The following is a 15,596-nucleotide window of genomic DNA, read 5'->3' on the forward strand; positions in this document are numbered from 1 at the left end:
GATCTTAAAGATTAATATATATTAATCGTCTAATTGTATGTCGCATGACTGTTGTTATTATCTTGATTATAAAATTGAATTTATAAAGAAAATTTAGTTAAAATTTTAATATTTAATATTTATTTATAATATTTTAAAAATAACCGTAAATTAAATTTTTTAAAATGTTTTTAATTTCTTAATATTTTAAATTTTATTATTGCAATAAAACACTTATTAACTTATTTTGGTATTATATAAATTGATATTACTATTTTTTAGGGTCAGAAATCATTATATAATTAAAAATATTATCAGTGAATATAGTATTAATAATATAATTTAAAAATTATTCTTTAGAATTTTATTCATTATCTAATTAAGAAACTATTTTATTAATTAATATGATATAAGAATATAATTAATATGTTGTTTATTATGATAGAATTAGAAATATTATCTAATTAGAAAATTACTTTATTAATTAACATACTATTAAAATATGATAAATCTATTATTTCTTAGGATTAGAATCAGTATTAAATTAGAAATATAAATTTAACTTATTAATTAATAAAGTATATTAAAGTTATAAAATTCACTGATAAAACTTAAATCTCATGTGTCAAAAATAAGTGCATATATCAAAATAAAAATTCTATGTATCAAAATATAAATATACATGTCAAAAAAATTCAGTATATATATATATATATAGGTAATTTCATTAATTAATAATTTTTAAAAAAATTAACCTCATTTTCAATAAAAATACATTATAATGATTAATTACAAGAGAAAAAATTGCAAGGAAAAACTATGATATAAACAAACCAATTAAACAAGTTGACTCATTATTGTGTGTGTGTGTATATATATATATTGAACTTATGATTATTTATATTTTTTACCTTTTAAAAATGTAATAATAAATTAATCTTTTCTAATACATAATTATTTCAAATTAATTAAGTATATCAATAATAATCAGAGATTCAATTATAGTTATAAACACAAACTTATTACAAGTAAAAAAGAAAAACACCTTTTTGAGAGTAAAAACGACTTTCAAGAAGTGAACCGGAAGTAGTTTCTATTTTCTTTTAAGCAAGTAAATGAAGGTTTGAGTTCTTGATGTGCAAAAATAGCAAGCAGGCTCTACTTACTTTCCAGCTATACCAAAGATTATGAGTCATACTTGCTAAAGGATTATATTATCCAATAATACGAAACGTAGAAAATAATTAAAAAGATTAAAATAAGAGGAAAAAGATCAAACCAGCCAGCAGGTTACAAAAATGCTTGTAGAGCTTTTGGCAATGGAGTATTTGGCAACTTGAATTTCCAATACAGGTCTCCAGGTACACTTTCGTTATTTCCATTTACAACAAGCTGCAATAAGATTGACGATGACAGTAATATTAATTCCCTTACTTAATAAAAGCAAAGAAATACAAAAAATTATTTTTTTGGTCAGAGAAAGACCAAAGAATTTAATGCCTACTAAGAGTAAAGCAACGATCAGAATGAGATGAAAATCCATATCAATTCTCTCTTGACAAATATGGCAATTTTTGGACTCCAAGTTAGTAACTAACTGATTTACAACGATTTTTTTTTTTAATTTCTTAAAAGGTATTTAAAATTTATCAACATATTACTGATAATAACATCTTTGGTAAATTGTTTTTTCTAAAAAATTTAAAATTATTTTATCGATAATTAAATAACGATTTACCAATAAAAAACCGTCAATAATCATAAGGATTTATTTTTTCATTAGTAAATATTTTATCGATCAATGCAATACCAACTATTTACGGTTGTCAATAATTCATCGATAAATAGAGATACTAACAGGCTTTTCATTCATAAACTGTTGGTTTTTCTATACCATTAGGCTCCACTCGGTCACATATTTCTTAAAACTAATGCGAGATTGTTAACACTTTTTTTATAAGAAGCCTTTCTGCTAATTGATTTTTAATTAAATCTATTTGATTTTAGAGTTCAGTAATGATTGATTCTGGATTTGAGTACCAAGCCTTAAACGTTATAGGGTCTAGTTTGGATTTGGAATCAAAGGAAGCAAGCTTATTAGCCCGTTATTCTTTCATGGGTTGTATACCAATTTGCTTAAACCCATTCAAATGATATGTAATTAATTTGATTGTTAAAATTTTAACACACGAGAATGAAAAAATTTTAAAACGAATTTTTATCTAGGCTTAGTGTACGTCATAATTAATAGAGGAACGATATATATGTACGAGTATTTTATATTTTGATGTTGAATGACTGACATATAATTAATTATTTAAAATTAATAAATATGTATCAACCATCTACCAGTTTAATATATGTGTGGAGATATATACCAAGTATAGCTAATAAATTTTTGAATATAAATTAAAAAATAATATGAAATATTTTTATTATTCCAGTTAGGTACCCTTACGATTGTATGTCTGACAAATTGAGCATCCTCCTGGATTAACTTTAAGTATTTGAAAGGTAAAATACTTAGATTTCAAGTTTATGCATACGAGGGACAGAGGATTGCTGCTTTTATTTTGGAGCCATCAAATATAGCACATGGATATCTTTTCTTATGGCAGATTATTGTATTGTTACTTATCATATTGATTCGCTTTAAAATGGTGTATTGTTTGTTTCTTGTTCTCTTCTTCTACCTCATTCGATAATACAATGACAAAATCAAATAAATGATTATAAGAGAAGTAACATAGTATCTATCTTCTCCTCTAATGCTTACTACTTCATACTCTAACATTATTTGTTTCTTTGAGCTTCTTTTGATTGTGATTTATTGAAATTTAAATAAAAAAATCATTGCAGACGCATTGGAGAAAAAATTTCAATATTCAATCATTCCTCAAATTCCTAATAAGTACATAATCATAATTACTTACTCAAGAGTGTGGAGTTAGTCTTTCTAAATTTAGTTAGGTATCCAAACAACTGAATCAGTATTAAGAAAGTGACAAATTGGGGGTCCTCCGGGCTTAACTTTCAGGACCTGGAAAGCGAAGTGCCTCGGATTCCAAGATGATGTATTTGTGTGGCAAACAACAAGTGCTTTAGCTTTAGAGCCATTGTCACCCACTAATGGAACCAAGTAAACCTTTGTCGCCATGATTATATGGCAATAAAATACAGCATAAGGATATCTCGTCTTATGACATACTATTTGGTTGTCTCCCATCATTTTGATCTTCTTTAAAATGGTATACTTTTGTTTCTTATCCTCTTCTTTTACATCATTAGGAAATGCTTGGACTTCCTTTCCAAACCTTCCAACGACAAAATCAACCAATGATTCTAATGATGTAGCACAGTATTTGTCTTCTCCCTTAACTCCCGGTGCCTCACATTCTTCAATTGTTTGTTTCATGATTTGCGATTGCTTTGATGCAGGTTTTATTGAGAAATAGTCCAAAATTTCTAAAAATTTATTGCTTGAAAAGGGTATAGCTTCTGCAATTTTACGTGGCAAAAAATTGGAATCGCTTGCCGACTTGGTGAAAACAAGCATCATCTTCTTACCAGGAAGGAGATCATCAAATAAGAAGAATACAGTCGTAGAATTGGCTATGGTAATTTCTTCAATTCCTTGATCTGGATACGCGAGAGCATAATCTATCCTAGCCTCCAAGGGTGATTCTAGGAGTCGAGCATCAACCTCTAGTTCAGAAAAGGTACTTTTATTTCCTGCATTTACTAAAATTAAGAATCAGGAAAAATGCTTTAACTAAAATAACTTGGAACATCTTATATGTTCGTCTATTTAATTTGTCTATTATCTTAAGAGGTTCTCACCTGAAGGGAAAATGTACAGTAAAAGGGACAGAATTCATATATACACAGCATGGATATAGAAAAAAAAGAAAACCCCGTAATTGATTGGCATATGTTTCTGAAATTGCTTTGGGCAAAGACTGTAAAGTACAAGGAAAATCTTGTTTAACTACTTGAGAAAAAACTTTTATTTATTTTCTTTCTTCTCCTAATTTGTGAAATCAAGAACAAAAATCAGAACAAGAAATGAACAGAAATAGGATACTAGTCACGAGTATGATTAACTAACCAGGCTGTACAAGCTGGTGTAGAGCTTTGGGCATCGGAGTGTTTGGCAACATGGCTTGCCAGTATATTTCTGCAGGTAGCAGAGAAGCATCACTTCCTGTCAGAACAAACTGCCACAAGGTTGAAAATGGAAGTAAAAAATTAGTTTCTCTTATATGACTATTAGATACTCATCATCCACATATCACACCAGGAAACGAAAGCAAATTGCAAAAAGATTAACTTTGTTTCTTTCTTCAAGTAAATTATTTACAGAGAGAATTAGATTCTCACACAAAATATAACAAAAATGGGAAGCAAATGAAACTCCATATGAGCTACCATATGAATTGAGAGTTTATACAGACAAACATACAAAGAGGAAATCATATATATTACAAAATTATTTTTTGTGGAAACATTTTGTTATATATTATCAAGATTATTATTAAAATCAACTTTCTTGACTCTACTTGTGAATTGACTTGAATTTTTAATAAAGTAGATGTTGAATTATGTGGCCAAATTCTAGACTTCTTTAATTAAATAATGTTTAATGGTGAACGACTAATTCAACCAGTAAATAAAACTCAATATGACAAAATCTTATTATAATTATTAAGAGAAAAATACTGATTTCATGATTTCTTTTGCAATTAGGTGAATGTGAAAAAGAAGAGGAAACATAAATGCAAACAGGAAAAGAAAAGAGGCTCGATTTGTCAAAAAAACAAAATAAAATAAAAAATAAAAAATGTGCCACTGAACCCAGAAGCCTCTGGCTCTCTCTTAGACTGGTAAGGTTTCTCTCTTGTCAAAGGGACTGAAATTTGGAATTTGTAAAAGGACTCGGCCATGGTTGCGTACAGAAATTTATTTTGATATCATTATTACACCTCTTTACTATATATTGTCATGTCCTCATCAAGTTCAAGAGAAATTTGAAGCTCTGGTCTTTGAATTTGTCAAGAGACTGGAACTAAATTAATGAAGCAGGTAAAGTCTTTGGCATAGAAAGCCTCCAATTGACTGCCTCGTTAAGAAGAATCTCTAGACGAAGCAAGCAAGCATTTGGATTATTCTTTATTTCTATCTTTAGGAAAGAAGAATTTATCATCATATTTTTTATGAAATTTTAATATTACCTTATAGATGTATCTGTGTAATTTAGTAGATTTGAATCATTGATAGTAATCTACTACCCAAAAGAAAAAAAAATAACATTAATAGTAATCTAAATAATGTATCACTATTAAGGAAGGGACAAATTACTGAACGTCCTCCAAATTTTAAATCAACTAATGATTCTAAAGATGTTGAACAGCGTTTGTCTTCTCCATGGTTACAGGATGTATATTGTCTCCACACAAATTTTTTTATCTGCTGTAAAAGTAGCCACGTTGAATGGATGTTATTCAATCCAACAATGCAAGAACATGTTATGGGTGTTCCAGCTTCATTCTCATTAGTTAAGTCATACCAATGAATTAATAGAATTGTTTTTTTTCTTTTTCGGTGATGCAAAAAGAGAGAGAGAGCGATCAGCGGTAGCAACTCTCGTTGAGCGTGACCATACGAGCTATTTTTCGTTACGAAATGTTCGAAATGCCATAGCTTAGTTTGAGATGGATTCCAAGTCTATCACCACAGCATCAACCTTGAGACCAAGCGAAAGAGACCCAATCAACCTGTGACCTAAGTGGCCTTATTAGAGGTATAAGTGCCTTAAAAAGGGAGAGGGGGCGACCAGCGGTAGCAACTCTCGTTGGGCGTGATCATACGAGCTATTTTTCGTTACGAAATGTTCGAAGTGCCATAGCTTAGTTTGAGATGGATCCCAAATCTATCATCAAAACATCAACCTCGAGACCAAGTGAAAAAGATCCAACCAACCTGTGACCTACCTCAAGACCAAGCAAAAAAGACCCAACCAACCCGTGACCTGAGTGGTCTTATTAGAAGTATAAATACCTTAAAAAACCGTCTCCTAGGACTCAAACCTAAGCTCTTGCAACGTGATGGAAGCACTTCTTACTACTAGACTACCACCCTTGGTGGTTAATAGAATTGTTAGCTTTCAAAGTCAAAGCTGAAATTAATACTCCAATTGACATCCTAAATTATATAAAAAGTATATATATTCTTCCCTAAATACATGCATTGTCTATAGAACCATACATATGACATTTGCTTCTAATTTAAGAATTTTTTTAAAGTTAAAATTATTTAAATTTCATTTAAGATAAATTATGCTGCAAGATACATGGCATGGATTAGGCATACTACCAGCCGAAAGTAATATGCTAAAACATCTTGAATATAAAACTTTAATAAATTATTTTGCATCCCATAAAGCAAGAAAGATAAAGTGAATTTCTCTAATTATGTTTGAATAATATTTTTCTCACTTAAGTCTCTTCCAAAGTCTTCCCTCAAGGCTCTCGATTCATTTGATCCGGCCATGCTTTGATGTGTTCAGATTGGCACTTACTTAGAACAATCTAAGAGAGCAGAGATGGGACAACGTAATGAATGTTAGACTTGGAAATGAAGATTTTTTAGGATTAATTTGCAGTAAATGATTGATACATATTTAATTATTTAAAAATAATAAATATATGTTAATCAGTTTGGTATATAAATAGGACCACGTACTTAGATTAAGTAATAATTTTTTTAAATTCTATTTATATAATTATTTTCTCTCTTTTGTGGTTTCTTCACATACAGTTGGTGTGTTGCTGAGTACTACTTTTCTTTGGGTGTACATTGAAGTATATTGACTTGGATAGCTGCTTGTTTTTTTTTTTTTTTTTGGTAGTGATCACTTATTTGATAATAAAAGAAAGAAAAAAAATTATCAAATTAAAAAAAAAAGTTAATTCCCAACTAGATTGGAACTAATTAATACTTGGTCAAGTTGAGTTGGGTAGATTTACAAGAAATTGCGGAACGTGGACATTTGATAGCAAATTCCAACATACAATACAATACTGATAATTATATTATCATTTCTCGAATTATTGCCAAGTACATAACTACAATTGCTCACTTTAGAGTATAAAGCTAGCGTTTCCTAAATTTAGTTAGGTACCCATACAATAGTATCAGTGTTAAGGAAATGACAAATTGGAGGTCCGCCAGGCTTAACTTTTAGGACCTGGAAAGCGAAGTGCCCCGGGTTCCAAGATGATGTATTTGTGTGGCAAACGACAACTGCTTTAGCTTTGGAGCCATTGTCACCCACTAATGGAATCAAGTAAGCCTTTGTAGCCATGATTATATGGCAATAGAATACAGCATAAGTGTATCTCTTCTTATGACATACTATTTGATCGTCTCCCATCATTTTGATCTCCTTTAAAATGGTATATTTTTGTTCCTTATCCTCTTGTTCTGCCTCATTAGAAAGTGCTTGGACTTCTTTACCAAATTTTGCAACGACAAAATCAACCAACGATTCTAAAGATGTAGCACAATACTTCTCTTCTCTTTTAACTCCTGGTGCCTCGCATTCTTCAATTGTTTGTTTCACAATTTGAGATTGTTTTGATGCAGGTTCTATTGAAAAGTAGTTCAAAATTTCTGAAAATTTATTGCTTGAAAAGGGTATCGTTTCTGCAATTTTACGCGGCAAGAAATTGGACCCGTTTGTCGACTTGGTGAAAACAAGCATCATCTTCTTACCAGGAAAGAGATCATTATATAAAAAATATACAGTAGTAGAATTTTCTACATTACTCTTTTGATGAGCATCGTTATTCACATATCCAACTCCGTAGTCTGCCCTTCTGGGTACTTGTCCGAGGCGTCCAACATCAATCTCTACTTCTGAGAAATTACTTTGAGTTCCTGTATTTTGCGATAACTTGAGTTATATTTCAAGATCAAGTCTCATTTCTCTTAGTTGTAACTAAAAATAAGCATGAATAAATCACAAAGCATATTATTGAAATAGAAAAGGTAGAAATGGAAAATTCAGGGGCAGCATTAACTAACTAGGCTGTATAAGATTGTATAGAGCTTTCGGTATCGGAGTGTTTGGTAGCATGGATTGCCAATACATCTCTGCAGGCAGTTGAGACGTATCACTTCCCTTCAGAAGAAACTGCCATAAGGTTGACAACGAAAGTAAAATTAGTTACTCTCATATGATCTGTAGATACTGATCATCCACTTAAACACACAAAAAGTGAAAGCAAAGAGCCAAAATGAAAAGAGAATAGGATTCTTACACAAAATAAAAGAAAAATGGGAAGCAAAGGAAACTCCATGTAAGCTAATAGAAATCTATATTCAAAGGCGACGCATGTAATAATTAACAAGCTAAGTGAGGAAGTTATAGGTAGCCAGGAACATTATAGAGTATTCATTCACGCGGTAGCATTTAATTTTATATTATCACTGCAACTGCGGACTCTGGTTCGTATAAATTAACTTGAATTTTCAATGAATTTAGATATTAAATTATGTGACCAAGCCTTTATATATATATATATATATATATATATATATATATATATATAGAGAAATAATTTAGAGTGTGCCAGACATAATCTTTACAGGTGGTAAAATTCTATTTTAAGAGTTTTAACGCAGTTGCATATTCAAGACTTAAACTTGAAATTAGTTAAACTAGAACAATTACCCTCCAATCTATATATTTTTTGATATAACTAAGTCATTTTATATATATATAGTTAATTTAAAGTATCTCAAATAAGACCCTTACAGATAGCAAAATATTATTTCAAAAATACAATAAGTATTTTAATGGAAGGAAGAAAACTTTGATCTTACATTTTTTTAGTTAGAAATTGAAATATGTAAGCAGTGGTCATCCACTAATTCAAACAAAACTTCTTTTGACTTCAATATATATATATATCAAAGTCTAAGGAAAAGAAAATAGGAATGACGTATAGGGCTTTGGACAGGGAAAGGAGAGGTGGGTGCTGCTTCTATTGACTCCTTTTTGTCTTCGGTAGTTAAATAACACTTCTGATTTGGAGGGTTGTTCAAGAGTTCTTATTTAATAACATTTGTAATTTTCATGGGCTATCAAAAGTACTTACTTTGAGTACATTTTAACAAACTAAAAATAATAATTATTATTATATTATTATTATTATTATTATTATTATTATTATTATAAATATTTTTTAAAAAAATTAATAGAAAAAGTCTGCCAGCTAAATTGACACTAGAGTTAGAGAAAAGAAATGGATAAAACTGCTAGCAGAACCAAAACTGATTAAATCGAGCCAAACTTTTTAATCAATTGAACTAATAGTTTAGGTTTAGGTTTAGATTTAGATTTTAATTTATTAGTTTTCAATTTTATAATTTTTATTTGAAAAACTGTTTCTTTTCAGTTAATAATATATATATATATATATATATATATATATATATATATATATATATATATATATATATATATATATATATATATATATTATATATAGAATACATTTTAATCGCTTAATTGACTATTTTTTTATTTTTAAAACTTTTTTTTTTTTTTTGGTTTATTAAAGATAGAAGAGTCATTATTAGACTTTTAGTTAACCATAGAAGTATTTTATAATAACCAATTCAATTTTAGGTCAATAAAATTAAAAACTTAATAGTCAGTTTTGTATATGTCTTTAGCGTCTATATCAAATTCCTCTTCCAAAAAGAAGAAGAATAGTTGAGAATGCAAGAGGAGCAATACTGGGTGGTGGTGCAGGTGAGGAAACAAACCATTATTAAACAAACTACTGCTAACAAAAATTTGCTGTATGCGATCTAACATTTTCGAATGGCCTGCACATTTCAACTGAGAGATTTAAATGTTTCAGCAATTTTCCGAATCCGATCCATAACTACAGGAATGTCTCTTTCAGTCAAGGTAGTAAAACAGAACCCAAACCATCCAGGTTCAATACAATGACAAGAAGATCCAGGAGTTGCATTGAGCTTAGCTGAATTCAACAATTTCTCCCAGAGCTCAAGCTCCCCTTTCTCACTGTAAGAGCTGATTAACTCACTCATGTCAGCCCAACAGTAGAAACCCCCATTGCTTTTTATGCATTTAATGCCCAATTGCTTCAGTCCTGCTGCAAACGCAACATACATCTTTTGCAATCTATTCCTGTTAGTCTGAATGATATCTCGAACAAATTTAATATCTGAAAGCATAGAGATAAGCAGACGCTGGGTTGGAGCTGAAATGGATGAGAACCTTGTCAGCTTTTTCGCAGCAGCTACAACTTTCTCATTGGAGGAGAAGATAACACCCACTTTAAAACCTGGCAGAGACAGATCTTTTGATAGAGCATATACTATATGCACTCTGTCCCGGTCTGAATCTTCTAAAATCGATGAGTTCTGCCATGCTCACAAACTCTTCATTTCCATAAGTGGAGCCAGCAAATATTTCATTACAAACGATGTGTATGTTCTTTTCCCTGGAAAAATCCAGCAGGCTATAAAGTGTTTCCCGATTAAGCAGATTACCTACAGGATGTGACGGGTTTGAAATTATTATTCCTCGAACTTTGAGACCGCGTTTCTTTGCCTGGTTGAATGCTCGATCAAGCGCTGTTATACTTAAATTGAAGTTGTCAGCACTACGACAAAGAACAGGTATTATATCCACCCCTGTCCGCCATTTTACATCCCTATCAAATCTGCATATTGTTTTTTGAACTTCAATTCTCTCTTAGGAAAGCAGCTTACTTGAATGATTTTGGAAATAGACAAAGTAGTAATTACCCTAGGCAATACGGTGTTGGAACAAGAAATGCATTTCCAGCATCTGCTAAACAGAAGCTAAGCATCTCAATTGCAGGAGTTTCACCTGCTGTCAACACTATTTGTGAGGGGTCGAAGGGAACTTCTTTTTCCATGATTTGAGACATAAAATCTGCCACAGCCTGCAAGGAAATTGCAATTAGAGGCACCCCCTCCTGATATTTTGTACTCTCTTTTGCTGGGGGATTTGACAGAAAATTATATTTATGCTGATAAAAGAAAATAACAACAATAAGAGAGATGAAGTATGATACGAAACCTATTTCTTTATCCACTTGAATCTTTAGTCGATTTACAAAGTGAGCAAATGAGGACATAGCTTAGCTTAATACATTCTAATTTCTAAAACAGAAGAAGTAGAAGAAGAAAGAAAATCATGGACAAGTATTCATCTAAGACGAAGAACTTATCCATACTAAATTCTGGTGAATACAAAGTAGAAAACTTTAGTAGGAAAATCAAAGTTGTAAGTTGTAACTATCAGATAAATTTAACTAAAATAAACCATCTTAAACAAATTATGATTAATAAAAAGTTTCAGAAAATTGGTTAGTAATTACCACTTTCAACTTCATTAATCCGTCGCAAGGCTGGTAATTAGCAATCCCAGTAATAGTCAACTCCTCACCTGCACTACCACCCAGTATTGCTCCTCTTGCATTCTCAACTAGCTGCTACTCCACCAAATCCAGCCACTACGACAACTAAAAAGCTAAGATCCATTTTTCTTTTTCTTTCTTTACTATCAATCACTCTTTTACATATTTTTCACCATAAAAATAATAAATCCTCATAAAATAATTCTTATTTGATATAATGATGATATTCTTGAAGCGTGGAATTAATTTGGAAGATAATAGAGGAAAGTAAGAGAGAACTGTTCATATGAAATGCGGATTTAGTGGTAGCTGACCTAATAAAAGTCGAATTTATATTCGTAGAAGCAAAATCGAATTAATTAAAATATATGACTGTAAGATGTTATAATTTAATAGAGATTTCAGTATTAGATTTTTTTTTTTTTGATTTAATACTTAATTTTGTTGGTGAAATAATAACAACTAGAGATAAAATACGTTAATATCTTCTAAAATAAAACATAGTATGCAAACTAAATTGAAGAGACAACAATAATACAGTAAGACAAAACATAGTATAATATATCTTCTAAAATAAATATAAATACAAATATTATTATACAGAATAATATTCTTTTAAAGTGAGATTTAAAAAAATTTATAACTTATTACAATATATAATTTATTTTCATTTACAATTGAAATTTTTTATAATTATATAAAAGTTATTTTTATCCAGATTATAACTATAGAAAGGTTTCACCAATTAAAAAAAGTAATGCTATTATTACACAAACTTCCATTAAATGGCTGCAATATAATTACTAAAAAGCATGGAAGCATTTTCCTTAGTCAAATAGGAACCCAAACAATTGTGTCACTATTAAGAAAGTGACAAATTGGTGGCCCTCCTGGCTTAACATTGAGGACTTGAAATGCAAAATGTTCAGGGTTCCAAGTTGATGTATCTGTATGACAAATAACAACTGCTTTAGCTCTGGAGCCATCTTCACCCACCAACGGAACCATATATGCCTCTGTGCCATTGATCGTATGGCAATAAAAAATAGCATATTTATATCTCTGCTTATGGCAAACTATTTGATTGTCTCTTATCATTTTGATTCCCTTCAAAATGGTGTATTCTTGTTTCTTGTTCTCTTCTTCTACCTCATTTGAAAATGCCCGAATCTTTTTGCCAAACTTTGCAGTGACAAAATCAGCTAAGGATTCAAAAGAAGTAGCACAATATTTGTCCTCTCCTCTAATGCCTATTGCTTCACATTCTTGAATTGTTTGTTTCATGATTTGAGCCTCTTTTGATGAGGATTCTATTGAGAAATAGTTCAGAATTTCTTGTAATTTATTGTTTGAAAAAGGTATGGACTGAGCTATTTTACGAGGCAAGAACTTAGATCCACTCATAGACTCGGTGAATATAAGTTTCATTTTTTTAAAAGGATAGAGGTCATTGTATAAAAAGTATATAGTAGTTTCATTGTATATGGCATTCTTGTCAAATAATGTTTTCAGTTCTGTCCAATACCCAACTCCATATGTTGCCCTCTTTGCTCTTTGTGAACCAATAAGCTCTACTTTTGGCAAACTACTTTTGTTTACTGCAGCTGCTGGAAAATAAAGAAGAGAGTGTTTTACATGAAAATCACTTGCAAATGATACATAAATAAATAAAATATTTGTGGAAGCTAAACTTTGTATCTTTTAATTCATCTTTATTATTTTTTTATTAATATGTATCATGATTAATATTTATATTTTTTCTTCATGCATGTTATCAATGAAGTCAAAAAATTATAATAGAACTCTTAATATTATCAACTTAGAATAGTCGTAGCAATTAATATAACTTATATACTATCTACCATAATAGAAAATGAAAAATAAAATGGAGAAGCTTAACCAACCAGTAGGCTGCAACAGTTCTTGTAGAGCTTTTGGCAATGGAGTGCTTGGGAACTTGGATTTCCAATACATCTCTCCTGGTAAAGCACCATAATTACTTCCATTTACAACAACCTGCAATAAGGTTGATGATGAAATTAATATTAATTCCCCATATTCAATAAAAGTAAAGACCTAATATCATTTAATTTTATTCAAGAAAATAACCAAAGAATTTAATGCTCACAAGGAATAAAGCAAAGATGAAAAGGAGATGAAATTCCATATTGTAACTTCTATATGCATATGGAAATGACAGCAATGAAGGTGGGAATAAATATGGAGTGCAAAGAAGAAATGGACAAGAGTCTAAGGATTTCTTAGGTTACTTTTTATGAGTTGACTTGAAATGTCAAGTAAAGCGGCTGTGAGTATTTGGTTTGGCAAAAGACAGGGACAAAAGGAAGACTTGATCATAGACCACATAAAATAATGTCCATATTCTATTGATAGAAAATGGCGACTTCTGCTTTACATAGATTTTTGCCCTCTAGCTAAATACTTACCCAAGTCGACAAGCATATCTTTGGACATAAAATCAGGTTTTTAGTTAAGTTGAATGGCAATTTTTATTTATTTTGTCAATGGAGTCATTTGACCTGCATTGACTATGAACAGAAGGGTAGCAATTATATTTTTTATGAATAGTTTTGGTGAAATAAACAAAAAAATAGAGAATAGTTTTTGTAATGTCTAATCCTTGATAGATTTTTGAAGTTTTAATCGTAAATATTCACTTTTGTATTATATGAGTTATCGCTTTTATAACAAATATAAGAGTATAACTTGCATAATTTACAGCTCTTTAACCATCATATGAACCTGGAGAAACAAATATTAAAAGAGCAAAAAGAAACACGAATATCATTACTAAGGTACTCCTTCATAGATTGAGTATTTGATCAGTTCAATTTTATGAACTAGTAAAATTGAATAAACTAAAACTTTCTGTAAATAAAAACTGAACAAAGGTTAATAAAGACTAAACTAAATTGATTCCAAAACCAAAAATAAGTCATTGTCTATGAGTTGTTGGCTCATTCTTGAACAAGCACTTCAGAGTCCTATGCTCCTTGCATTACTTGGGAGTCTATGGCTTTATGTTCTTTTTCACCTTTCTTATGATACTGCCATTAGTCATTTTAGGAGTATTTAGCTTTACAAGGTGGTCTTTGCTGATTTACATTGAATTTCATGTTCCCCGTATGCTAGTTGGAGCATAATGTCACGTGCTCGGGCTGGGAGGTTAGCCGAGACGCGCGGCACTTAGTCAACTTGCCTGTTGAAGTTGAACTAAGTAAGCCTAAATGAGGTTCGGGGAGAGATTATAGGTGAGCAAAGTAGGAAGCAGAGTTTCGGAACGTGGATAGGGTAGAGAAATGAGAGCACTTGAGCTATGAAGATATGGAGGGCTTTATTAAGTTTACAACCTTCGTTACAAATGACTTGTTGTGGTGTATGGTTACATATGTTGTTGGGTTATTACACACATACACACACACACACACCCTATGATGAGTGGAGACACACACACGTTAACACACACCAACACCAACACACCTTCTAAATGATGAGTGAAGGGGGGTATTTATAGGTTTCCCCCTGTCACGAACATGGCCGTGTTCATGGCCGTGTTGAGGACATGGTTTGGGGTTCCTGGCCGTGCTACTCACTGTGGTCGTGCTCTCTAAAAGCTTCTTCCTCCTTCTCATCCAGCACAGACGTGTCTCTGGCCGTGTTACTCACTGTGGCCGTGCTCTTTAGGAACTTCTTCCTCCTTCATGTTTTGACGCATCCGGCACGGACGTGTCCCTGGCCGTGTTGAGAACACGGTCTGGTGTTCCTGGCCGTGTTACTCTCTGTGGCCGTGCTCTCCAGAAGCTTCCCCCTCTTTCGTATCCAACATGGCCGTGTTTGTGGTCGTGTTGGAAACACGGGCGGTGTTGAAGCCAACACAGCCGTGTTATTCCTCATGGGCATTTGTTGGGCAGATTTCAGCCTTCCTTGCCCAATGTGAGGCGGGCTGTGAGCCTTGCCTTGCCCACGGACAAGGCGGACCGTGACAATAAGCAAGTGATACTATTTTGTTATAGTAAATGTTCGAAATAATAATATAAATGGTCACTAAACTTTGCATGTAGTTTTATTTTGATCATAAAATCTTAGTTATTTTATTTTAATCAATCAACT

General features: G+C 31.3%; 4 protein-coding genes and 1 long non-coding RNA gene across 8 annotated transcripts; 1 reads left to right on the forward strand and 4 right to left on the reverse strand.

Moving 5' to 3' along the window:
* Nucleotides 1-2,843: 2,843 nt before the first annotated feature.
* On the reverse strand, nucleotides 2,844-4,447 carry LOC8260790 (BURP domain protein RD22). 3 transcript variants are annotated; one of them, XM_002522935.4, is made up of 3 exons: nucleotides 4,360-4,447; nucleotides 4,088-4,196; nucleotides 2,844-3,711 (listed from the first exon to the last, which is right to left on the reverse strand). In XM_002522935.4, the coding sequence occupies exons 1-3, from the start codon at nucleotides 4,408-4,410 to the stop codon at nucleotides 2,942-2,944; spliced, it is 930 nt and encodes a 309-aa protein (XP_002522981.3). In that variant the 5' UTR covers nucleotides 4,411-4,447; the 3' UTR covers nucleotides 2,844-2,941. The 3 variants fall into 3 exon arrangements, 2 of the variants coding, with proteins under 2 accessions (XP_002522981.3, XP_025013820.2); XM_025158052.2 differs by having other exon boundaries at nucleotides 2,844-3,720; XR_007217236.1 differs by lacking the exon at nucleotides 2,844-3,711 and adding an exon at nucleotides 3,876-3,938 and having other exon boundaries at nucleotides 4,088-4,447.
* LOC125371049 lies at nucleotides 3,570-5,379 on the forward strand. The gene is made up of 2 exons (XR_007217237.1): nucleotides 3,570-3,698; nucleotides 4,726-5,379. It is a non-coding gene; the product is annotated as an uncharacterized LOC125371049 (long non-coding RNA).
* Nucleotides 5,380-6,932: 1,553 nt separating this feature from the next.
* LOC8260791 (BURP domain protein RD22) lies at nucleotides 6,933-8,415 on the reverse strand. The gene is made up of 3 exons (XM_015721641.3): nucleotides 8,301-8,415; nucleotides 8,065-8,173; nucleotides 6,933-7,917 (listed from the first exon to the last, which is right to left on the reverse strand). Exons 1-3 carry the CDS (start codon nucleotides 8,337-8,339, stop codon nucleotides 7,148-7,150), a joined length of 918 nt encoding a protein of 305 aa, XP_015577127.3. The 5' UTR covers nucleotides 8,340-8,415; the 3' UTR covers nucleotides 6,933-7,147.
* A 1,282-nt stretch (nucleotides 8,416-9,697) lies between these two features.
* On the reverse strand, nucleotides 9,698-12,247 carry LOC125371167 (probable aminotransferase ACS10). Its single transcript, XM_048379694.1, is given in 5 exon segments — nucleotides 9,698-10,426; nucleotides 10,428-10,742; nucleotides 10,828-10,988; nucleotides 11,427-11,540; nucleotides 12,242-12,247. Coding segments are annotated over 5 exon segments (1,137 nt in total). The 3' UTR covers nucleotides 9,698-9,885.
* Nucleotides 12,192-13,701, reverse strand: LOC8260792 (BURP domain-containing protein 5). 2 transcript variants are annotated; one of them, XM_048378846.1, is made up of 3 exons: nucleotides 13,594-13,701; nucleotides 13,370-13,481; nucleotides 12,192-13,069 (listed from the first exon to the last, which is right to left on the reverse strand). In XM_048378846.1, the coding sequence occupies exons 1-3, from the start codon at nucleotides 13,630-13,632 to the stop codon at nucleotides 12,297-12,299; spliced, it is 924 nt and encodes a 307-aa protein (XP_048234803.1). In that variant the 5' UTR covers nucleotides 13,633-13,701; the 3' UTR covers nucleotides 12,192-12,296. The 2 variants fall into 2 exon arrangements, with proteins under 2 accessions (XP_048234803.1, XP_002522983.2); XM_002522937.3 differs by having other exon boundaries at nucleotides 12,192-13,072.
* Between the last annotated feature and the right edge of the window lie 1,895 nt (nucleotides 13,702-15,596).

The sequence above is a fragment of the Ricinus communis genome, chromosome 9 (assembly GCF_019578655.1).
Source record: "Ricinus communis isolate WT05 ecotype wild-type chromosome 9, ASM1957865v1, whole genome shotgun sequence".
Classification (NCBI taxonomy): domain Eukaryota; kingdom Viridiplantae; phylum Streptophyta; class Magnoliopsida; order Malpighiales; family Euphorbiaceae; genus Ricinus; species Ricinus communis.